The 10,813-nt window shown below is 52.1% G+C and overlaps 1 protein-coding gene across 5 annotated transcripts in view; it reads right to left on the bottom strand.

The window, feature by feature from the left end:
- Positions 1–10,813, bottom strand: part of MVB12B (multivesicular body subunit 12B) — a 213,123-nt gene that overhangs the window by 24,347 nt on the left and 177,963 nt on the right. Inside the window, exon 10 of one of the 5 annotated variants that reach the window (XM_082403348.1) lies at positions 4–3,685. The exons of 3 other annotated variants lie outside the window; for them this stretch is intronic. In XM_082403348.1, the coding sequence (XP_082259474.1) occupies positions 3,599–3,685 (87 nt within the window). In that variant the 3' untranslated portion in view covers positions 4–3,598. Of the gene's footprint in view, positions 1–3; positions 3,686–10,813 lie in introns of those variants that run through there. One more of the 5 variants, XM_082403351.1, reaches the window with a different exon arrangement.

Raw genomic sequence — 10,813 nt, 5'->3', positions numbered from 1 at the left:
GGGAAAGGTTAAAACAAACGTTTATTTAACAAATTATATTAAGAAGACAATCACACAGTGAAACTTCCCTTTGCCAAGTACTAGAGTCACCTCAAATAAATACACGCGGTAGGACATTGTTCCTAAGCTAGTGACATAGCCACCTGCCTGAGGCCTGTCTCCTGGTGGTGACAGGCCCCGCCAGCACGGTCGCAACAGGTGAAGAAAGCTGGCCACCCCGGGGGCGTGGTGAGAGTGGGCACCCGGCCCCTCCAGGCCCTGGGGAGGCGAGCTCGGCTTTTGTGAGCCTGGCAGGCACGGGGCTGCCGTCAAGGCCTCTCTGTGTCCTCACCCTTGGGCTCACCAGCTCTCAGGGGAGCTGCGGGCTGGGACCCCTGTAAACGGTGATGGGCAGCCCGCAGCCCCGGTATTGCACCCAGCTCTCGCCCCGTGCTCGGCGAGACACTGTCACACCAGCAGGGCCGGTGACAGCTGGGAATCCATTACTGGACTGGAGGCAGGTGCTCGTGATGGGGCAGCTGGCACCGGGGACTCTGGGGCCAGATCCTGCCTCTGCCGCTTACCAGCTTTGCGCCTGCGGACATGTCTCAGCTTCTTCATCTGGAACCAGGAGCAAACAGCATACGCTTCGGAGTATTTGTTTTTTTGGGGGAGAGGGGTGGTGACAGGAGAAAATGTGCTTCAAGTGCCAGCCTAGCGCCTGGCAAGGAGTAGGTGCTTTGTACGTGTTGGTCCTCCTCGTCCCCCGCCGCCTTCTGAAGGACACGGGGGCAGGTGGTGGCCATCAGAGCCTCCCAGCAGCGTGGCCCTCTGGGGAGCTAGGGCGGGGGCCTAACCCGCTATTTCTCCCTGCCACCGGGGTGCTCATCCCTCCGAGTGGAGGCTGTGGCTGGTATCAGTTCCCGGACTTGGGTGGAAAAAGCCTTGTTATAAATTTGCAGGTGAACTTGGAGTCAACTGCTTGCTCCTTATCACCGTTGTGCTGTTTCCAAGGCCTTTGGAGAGAGACTTGGAACGTTCAGGGGGAAAGAGAAGGCAGCAGGGGACGCTGTGCTCTGGTCAGTCCTTCCGGGAAGGATGGAGGCTGCTGCCCTTCATGTCTCCGAGAGAACCCCTGCCTCCCCTCCCCACGTGGCCAGAGGGTTTGTGAAAAAAAGCACCGTCCCAGAAAGAAACAGAGGTGGCTCGGTCCCGAGGTGAGCGAGCTTCACGTCCACACGGGGCAGGCGGGGCGCATGGGCACCCACCTCAGAAGGAAAGATGCAGAGTCTGGAGCAGCCTAAAATCTACCACGGACGCCAACTTCTCCTTAACACTGTCACTGCTTCATTGTCTTAAGCTGCCGTCATGGCGACGTTCACAGTCACTGTTAGACCCAGACCAAGACTGGAACATTGTGGAGGCCTCTCCAGCTCGCCTGAGTCCACAGAGGTTTGCCCTCTTCCCGGAGGCCTTGCAGCCCTGCCTTGCTCTGCCTGTCCCAGAACTGCAGGATGGCCCAGGGCTGGGCGGGGGGGCTGGCGGCTCCTCTCCCCAACCTCACCCTCACTGCCCTCTTGCTCCCTGACAGGGGATCCCACGTGGCTGTCTTTGGACCTCCTAGGGCCCATCGGAGCTGCCAAAGTGCTTGGTTCTCAGTCAAGGGAGAAAGGCCGTGGGGTGTTACCTGTTGGAGATGATCCCACAGCTGGGGAGTGAGGAGAGGTGCAAGGACAGAGCCCGCGAGCCAACACAGCCGGACAGAGGTGAGCGGAGACGTCACCCCTCTGCCGGTTTCGGACCAGCCCCGCCCGTCCAAACGGCAGCAGCAGACACGGGTTCTCCGGGCCCCACGGGGCTCCCCCAATTCCCCAGAAACAGCCCGCTCATTTCAGTGGGTACAATTGAGACCGGTTCATCGGCTCTGTCCTGGGTAAGCACCGATCCCAAAGGGTCCTCGCGGGGACTTTCCATCCCGCGCCTCCCGGGCCCTGGCGGGTTCCACCAACTAACTGCCTTTTCCTGCCACCTGGCCACGCGGGAAGGCCAGCCCCAGCGGGGATGTCCTCAGGTCTCGGGGACAGTGGGGAGAGGTGAGCACATCTCTGATGCACAGAAATCAGGAGGTATCGAAATGAAGATCAAGGGGCAGCCGTGGGGGAAGAGGGGAGGGCCTGGGGACGGTGGGGCTGATGCAGGTATGTGAGGGACGTTTTGCCCTGGCCTCACTTCTCAGCCAGAGGCAGCGGCTCCTAACTGCTGGCCAGTTCCTGCTGCGCCCCAGCCGGCCCTGTGCCACCCTAGGAACTGCAGGGAGGAGGGGCTGTCCCTGGCTGGGCAGTGGCTCTCCTAGGCTGCCTTCCTACGCCAGCTACCAGACACACATCGAACCTCACGTCCAAAGCGCCAACCATCTGGTGACCCCCCCAAGATGTGAGATACCAAGTTCTGGGGAGTTAGGACAAATTCTAACGGCCAGACAAGGCAGCCACAGGGTGAGGCCCGAGCCTCCAGGGAGGACAGCGGCCCCGTTCCCATGGCACCCACGGGACTGGCACCCAGTCCCAGCTGGCACTGTGGGGAACGCCAGCAAGGCCACTGGCCACTCGCGGCAGAAATGTCAGTTCTGGCCCCAGGTTGGTGACCTGGGTCAGAGGGACTTTTCAAAACAACTGTTTCTGTTAGCAGAGGCCACCAAGACACAGCCTGGCTCTGAGAAGCTGGGTGACTGCGTGTCCACGTCCCTGGGCACGGGCTCACAGAGCCTCTTCACCCACGGCCTGGTCATGGTCAGAGCACCGGGCCGGGCAGTTGGAGCTGTTGTTGGCACGTGGGCACCGCAGAGATGAGCCCTTTCTGGGGATGAAGGTGTGAGGTGGGTGAGCCCAGCGTCCTGGCAGCAAAACTCACATCCAAGCAAGCACCTGGCCACACGGCCGTCTCACCGGGAAGGCAAGTCCTCTCTGGGCCAGTGGCTGGGGGATGGCTGTCCCCGACCTCAGGGCATCCAGTGTGTGAATTGAGGGGTGAGTCCGAGGTTGTCCACAGCGGGCAGGGAGGCGGGCCCGGGTCCACGTGGGGACCCACTGGCGTCCTCCTCCCATGTTTCCTTAGGGTCCCTGTGAAATTCTCGGGCACTTGATGCCGTTGGCATGAGCGATGTGTCCCATGGGTCTGGGGCGGTCCGCCAGCCCTGGAGGGCCCTGTGCGAAGCCGCCAGCCCCTCAGGGTCTTCTGGGAGGAAGCAGCGGCTTAGTGGTGGCGACAGTCCGGAGAGCAGGGAGCCGGTGGCGTCACTGGGCGGCCAGAACAACTGTCCAGGGCCCTCGGGGTGACTCCCGTGGTGGGTAGGGTTGTTTGCAGGACAACTGGTCATCACACAGACATGGTAGGAGCCACTGGTCACTACAGCACACACAGATTAGTCGAGATTATGAACAGTATCCCCAGGGGAGCGGGGTGTCACGTCAGGCACGCCGATGACCGAGGAGGTAACAGCTCAGCTGCCCAGAGTCTCCCAGAAGCGCCAAGCGGGGCAGTGTGGATGGGCGGCGGGAGGGACCGGGCGAGGGGGCGCTCAGTAGTCTGGGCAATGCATCTTCTCCCCGCAGGCGGCCCCTCAGGACTGGGGGATCTGCTGGCACCGGGTGGGGCTGGGCGGGAGCCGGGCGGCAGCGCTCTGCTCCGTGCGGAAGCTGTACTCGTACTGCAGGGGGAGGGGGCAGAGCAGCACAGTCAGGGCGCGAGGACAGCAGAGAAGACCCCCCCCCCCCACGGCCTCAGACAGGCAGGCGGAGGCCCCGAGGACACGGGAAGGGCGGCCCTCTGCACGTGCACACGTACCGCAGGCGTGAGCTGTGCACGTGCACGGCGGGCGGGGGGAGACGCCTTTGGTGCTGCAGGTGGCTGTCTAGTTTGTGACAGTTGGTGCTTTCCGGTCCCTGCCCACCCCGTGAAAGGTGAGCTCTCGGCACCAGCAGCACCCAAAGCCGCGGTGCCAGCCGTGGATGCACACAGCTGCCCGCGTGCGCCCTGCCGCCCCCCGGCGGATGGTCCCCACGCTCCTGCTGCTGGAGGAGTCCCACGGATGGGAAGGGACAGAGCTGGGGCTCCATCCCAGACCTGACCTGGGCTAGCCGCAGCCACCAGGCTTGGGGGACCCCTGGACTTGCTGCTCTGCTCAGCGCTTCCTGACCTGAAGACAAATACCGGCTGACATGGGACACAGGGAAGGGGTGCCACCCCACAGCCCGAAGCGCGCTCCGCACTGAGCTCCCAGGCACTTCCTCGCATGTGATGGACCTGGGGCTCCATGAGCCTGGGCCAGGGCGGGCGCCGGCAGAGCGTACCTACCTGTGCCCGGCCCGCCCTGCTGCCGGCCCGAACCTGAGCTCAACCCTCCCGCTTGAGACCCGAGCCTACCTACCTGACCCCGGCTCACGGAAATGACAGAAGGTCGGTTCCGAGTCTGGCGGAAATTTAGAGAAGGGGTGGGGACACCTGTGGTTCAACTTGAAGGCCAGGCAGGATGTCAACATCCAAATGTTGGGCAGGGCATGCCAGGCAGAAGAGGGGGCGCAGGTGAGGCATGCCCACCGGGCAGAAGGGCCAGGCCTGAGGCTGCGGGGCTGGGGAGCGGGGCCGCAGGAATGGCCTGGACACCACGCAGGGCAGCTACTTGGGTCCATGGGTCTTGGAAATGAGTTGCTTAGATTAGGTCAGTGGTCGTTAAACATTTAAAATATATTTTAAAACTTTTTAGCAGTAGAATTGCCATAAAACGGGCTTCCCTACATAAAGCAAAGTTGAGCTGCCTGGTTGAACTCAGCCACTACCTGAAGCTGTCGCCTTGGGGACGCCAGTGGGGGGCTGCCAGGACGGTGACGTGGAACCGTCCCAGCAGGAGGGTGACCGCTGGGTGCCCACCCAGTAGGGTGCAGACCCCAGCCGCAGCCATGGGTTCCAAATGCCCTCCCAACCCCCAAAGTGAGCTGCCTGCGGCAAGGAGGCACTTCTGAGGGCCACGCAGAGCAAGGAGCACAGCTACGGGCTGAGGGGCTTTAGGGATCGTTCTAGGAATGAGGGGAAGCAGAAGCTTCTGGAGGGTTTTACTCCTCCCAAGGGGAAATGGTGGGGAGGCCGAGGCAGCCAGCAGACTACCACTGCAGCACTGCGTCCTCAGCCACCCTGCCAGTAGTCCCGGAGGCCGACCCAGGACAGACACAGACCCAGGCTGGCGCTGGGTGTGGGGGCGAGGCCTGGGCTGACCCTGGCTGTCCTGTGCGAGCAGCAGAGGTGAGCAGCCTTGAGCAGCTACAGGGACCAGGTGACACTGGTGATAGGACTGTGGTCCCTACAAACAGAAGGGGCAGGGAGGGAAGGACTTGACGTTGCAGAGTGACCTCAGGCAGGTCTTTCCTCCTCTGAGCCTCAGTGAACTCATCTCTAAAGAGGGGTCACATCAAGAAATGTGTTGGCGAGGATGTGGAGAAAAGGGAACCCTTGTGCACTGTTGGTGGGAATGTAAATTGGTACAGCCACTATGGAGAACAGTATGGAGGTTCCTCAAAAAACTAAAAATAGAACTGTTATATGATGATTCACTTCTGGGAATTTACCTCAAGAAAAGGAAAACACTAATTCAAAAAGTTCTACGTACCCCCGTGTTCACAGCAGCATTATTTACAATAGTCAAGATATGGACCAACCTAACTGCCCATCGATGGATGAATGGATAAAGAAAATGTGGTACATATACAGTAGAATATTCCTCAGCGATAAAAAAAAAAAAAGAATGAAATCTTCAATGAAACTAAAAGCTGGTTCTTTGAAAAATGAAGCAAAATTGATAAACCTTTAGACAGACTCATCAAGAAAAAAAGGGAGAGGGCCCAAATCAATAAAATCAGAAATGAAAAAAGAGAAGTAACAACTGACACAAATACAAAAGCCCATAAGAGACTACTACAAGCAACTATATGCCAATAAAATGGACAACCTGGAAGAAATGGACAAATTCTTAGAAAGGTACAACTTCCCAAGACTGATCCAGGAAGAAACAAAATATGAACAGACCAATTTACAAGTACTGAAATTGAATCTGTGATTTAAAAACTCCCAACAAACAAAAGTCCAGGACCAGATGTCTTCACAGGCGAATTCTATCAAACAAACATTTAGAGAAGAGTTGACACCTGTCCTTCTCAAACTATTCCAAAAAAATTGCAGAGGAAGGAACACTTCTGAACTCATTCTATGATGCCACCATCATCCTGATATCAAAACCAGACAAAGATAACACAAAAAAAGAAAATTACAATATCACTGATGAACACAGACACAAAAATCCTCAACAATATACCAGCAAATTGAATCCAACAATACATTAAAAGGATAATACACCATGATCAAGTGGGATTTATCCCAGGGATGCAAGTATTTTTCAACATATGTAAGTCAATCAATGTGATACACCACGTTAACAAATTGAAGGATAAAAGCCATATGATCATCTCAATAGATGCAGGAAAAACTTTTGATAAAATTCAACATCCGTTTATGATAAAAACTCTCCAGAAAGTGGGCACAGAGGGAACCTATCTCAACATAATAAAGGCCCTATACGACAAACCCACAGCTAACATCATACTCAATGGTGAAAAGCTGAAAGCATTTCCTCTAAGATCAGGAACAAAACAAGGATGTCCACTCTCATCACTTTTATTCAATATAGTTTTGGAAGTCCTAGCCACAGCAATCAGAGAAGAAAAAGAAATAAAAGGAATCCAAACTGGAAAAGAAGTAAAACTATCGTTGTTTGCAGATAACATGATACTATACATAGAAAATCCTGAAGACGCTACCAGAAAAGTACTAGAGCTCATCAATGAATTCAGTAAAGTTGCAGGATACAAAATTAACACAGAAATCTGTTGCATTTCTACACACTAACAATGAAAGATCAGGAAGAGAAACTAAGGAAACAATCCCATTTACCATCGCATCAAAAAGAATAAAACACCTAGGAATAAAATTACCTAAGGAGGCAAAAGATCCGTACTCCAAAAACTATAAGATGCTCATGAAAGAAATTGAAGATGACAGAAACAGATGGAAAGATACACTGTGTTCTTAGATTGGAAGAATCAATATTGTCAAAATAACTATACTACCCAAGGCAATCTACAGATTCAATGTAGTCCCTATCAAATTACCAACGGCATTTTCACAGAACTAGAACAAGAAAAATCCTTAAAATTTGTATGGAAACACAAAAGACTCTGCATAGCCAAAGCAATCTTGAGAAAGAAAAATGAAGCTGGAGGAATCAGGCTCCCTGACTTCAGACTATACTACAAAGCTACAGTAATTAAAACAGTATGGTACTGGCACAAAAAAAGACATATAGATCAATGGAACAGGATAGAAAGCCCAGAAATAAACCCATGCAATTATGGTCAATCAATCTACAACAAAGGAGGCAAGAACATACAATAGAGAAAACACAGTCTCTTCAATAAGCGGTGCTGGGAAAACTGGACAGCTACATGTAAAAGAATGAAATTAGAACATTCTCTAACATCATACACAAAAATAAACTCAAAGTGGATTAAAGACCTAACTGTAAAACCAGATACTATAAAACTCCTATAGGAAAACATAGGCAGAACACTCTTTGACATAAATCGTAGCAATATCTTCTTGGATCCATCTCCTAGAGTAATGGAAATAAGAACAAAAATAAATAACTAGGACCTCATTAAACTTAAAAGTTTTTGCACAGCAAAGGAAACCATAAACAACATATGGAATGGGAGAAAATACTTGCAAATGATGTGACTGACAAGGGATTAATCTCCAAAATATGCAAACAGCTCGTACAGCTCAATATCAAAAAAGCCCAAACAACCCAATCAAAAAATGGGCAGAAGATCTAAATAAACATTTCTCCAAAGAAGACATAACAGATGGCCAAAAGGCACATGAAAAGATGCTCAACATCGCTAATATAGAAATGCGGATCTAAACTACAATGAGTTATCACCTCACACTGGTCAGAATGGCCATCATCAAAAAGTCCATGAATAATAAGTCCTGGAGAGGCTGTGGAGAAAAAGGAACCCTCCTACAGTGTTGGTGGGAATGTAAACTGGTGTAACCACTATGGAGAACAGTACAGAGGTTTCTTAAAAAACTAAGAATAGGACTTCCCTGGTGGCACGGTGGTTAAGAATCCACCTGCCAATGCAGGGGACACGGGTTCGAGCCCTGATCCGGGAAGATTCCACATGCTGCGGAGCAACTAAGCCTGTGCACCATGACTACTGAGCCTGTGCTCTGGAGCCCGCAAGCCACAACTACTGAGCCTGCGTGCCACAACTACTGAAGCCCGCGTGCCTAGAGCCTGTGCTCTGCAACAAGAGAAGCCATGACAGTAAGAAGCCCGTTCACCACAACGAAGAGTAGCCTCCGCTCGCCACAACTAGAGAAAGCCCGCGTGCAGCAACGAAGACCCAACGCAGCCATAAATAAATAAATTAATTAATTAAAAAAAAAACAAAAAAAACCCACTAAGAATAGAGCTACTATATGATCCTGCAATCCCACTCCTGGGCATATATCTGGAGAAAACCATAATTCGAAAAGATACATGCACCCCAATGTTCACTGTAGCACTATTTACAACAGCCAAGACACGGAAGCAACCTAAACGTCCATCAACAGACGAATGAATAAAGAAGATGTGGTATATATATATACACACACACACAATAGAATACTACTCAGCCATAAAAAGGAATGAAATAATGCCATTTGCAGCAACATGGATGGAGCTAGAGATTATCATACTAAGTGAAGAAAATTCGACAGAGAAAGACAAATATATGATATCGCTTACATGTGGAATCTAAAAAAAATGATACAAATGAACTTATATACAAAACAGAAATAGACCCACAGACATAGAAAACAGATTTATGGTTACCAAAGGAAAAGCAGGGGGCAGGGATGAACTAGGAGTTTGGGATTAACATATACACACTGCTATATATAATATAGATAACCAACAAGGACCTACTGTATAGCACAGCGAAATATACTCAGTATTTTGTAATAACCAATAAGGGAAAAGAATCTGAAAAAGAATATATGTATGTATGTGTATATATACACACATACATAACTGAATCCCTTTGCTGTACACCTGAAACACAACATTGTAAATCAACTATACTTCAATAAAAAATTTTTTAAAATAAATAAAAAATAAAAGAATGAAATCTTGCCTTTGTGACAACACGGATGGACCTTGAGGGCATTATGCTAAATGAAATAAGTCAGACAGAGAAAGACAAACACCGTCTGATCTCACTTACATGTGGACTCTAAAACACAGCAACAACAGCAACTACAAAACCAAGCTCACCGTGCAGAGAGCAGATGGGTGGTTGCCACAGGCAGCGGTGGGGTGGGGTGCGCGAAACGGGTGAAGGGAGTCAAAAGGCACAAACTTCTAGTCACGAAATAATTACGCCATGGAGGGGGGACGTACAGCCTGGTGACTACAGTTATTAATACTGTATTGCATCTTTGACAGTTGCTAAATCTTAAAAGTTCTCATCAGAAGTCAAAAAATTGATACTGTGTATGATGAGGGATATTAACCACACTTATGATGATGATCGCTTTGCAATATATACAAATCCTGAAACATGTTGTACACCTACAACTAATACAATGTTATATGTCAATTATACCTCGAAAAAAAGGTGGCGTGATGATCTCTACTCCTGGGGCCTATTGTGAAGGTAGGACGAGGTGCGGCAGGTTAAAGGCCCGCCTGCCCCAGCACCAGGCAAGCACTCACTGCACATCTGTTGGCTACGTGGGGGAGCCCATTAAAGTAGCCCCACTTTCCCGCTAATGACCATGGCCTGGGGACTCCAGCTCCCAGGAGGCTGGAGGAGCAGTGCAGCCCCGGACCAGGTCTTTGGGCAAAGTTTGGGACAATACCGCCACCTGGTGGCTGCTCAGGCGCATCACGGCTCCATCGGCACCCATCACATTCCCTGCCCCCGCGCTGGGCGCTGGGGCCAGGTGAGAGCCCTACAAGAGTGGCAGGGGATGGACATAGGCACACCGGGGCCTTTAACCCAAATGGGCAACACAGGACGAAAGCAGCTTGGGGAGACAGCATAAAAGCATTTCTGCCAATGGCCGAGGATGGTCCCTGAGGAGCACCCAGGGGGTGCCACAAGCCCGGCTGGAGACATATGGAACCAGGAATAAAGGGATGGGAAGTGGAAGCACTTGGGGGGCAGGGTATCTGGAGTTACAGGTGTGGAGCTGTTTCGAGAAAAGCACCCAGAGTCGGAAGACAAGAGGATGGGCCTGGCACTTGGGGCCAGGAAGGGAGGAGGAAACCAGCCCTGACGATGGACCCAGGGGCCAGCGAGGAGGGCAGCAGTGCCTGAGCTGCACAGGCTGGGGGCACGGTAGTTAAAAACACACGGTGATCTTAGCAGGGGCAGTTCTGGGTGGGCAAAGGTTCAAGAGAGCAGTGCTGACGTGGACAGGCGAGCGTGGTCTCTCCTCAGGTGTGGGGAGAGGGCGGCACCCCGCTCTGAAGAGGCTGTTAACAGCAGGCTAATGAGCCTTTAACACACGCAGGTCCTGACTCAGTAGGTCTGGGGTGCGGCCTGAGATTCTGCACCGTCAACCAGCTCCCAGGTGATCTGATGCTGTGGGTCGGTTCCGTGGCCCAGTCAGTGAGATGTGGGAGCGGATGTGGATGGGAATGAGCAGAGAGGAGACCAGAGGCGTCAGGGCTGAG

This window comes from Balaenoptera borealis (assembly GCF_965194805.1).
Source record: "Balaenoptera borealis genome assembly, chromosome: 8".
NCBI classification, from domain to species: domain Eukaryota; kingdom Metazoa; phylum Chordata; class Mammalia; order Artiodactyla; family Balaenopteridae; genus Balaenoptera; species Balaenoptera borealis.
This window is presented reverse-complemented; position numbering and strand designations above follow the sequence as displayed.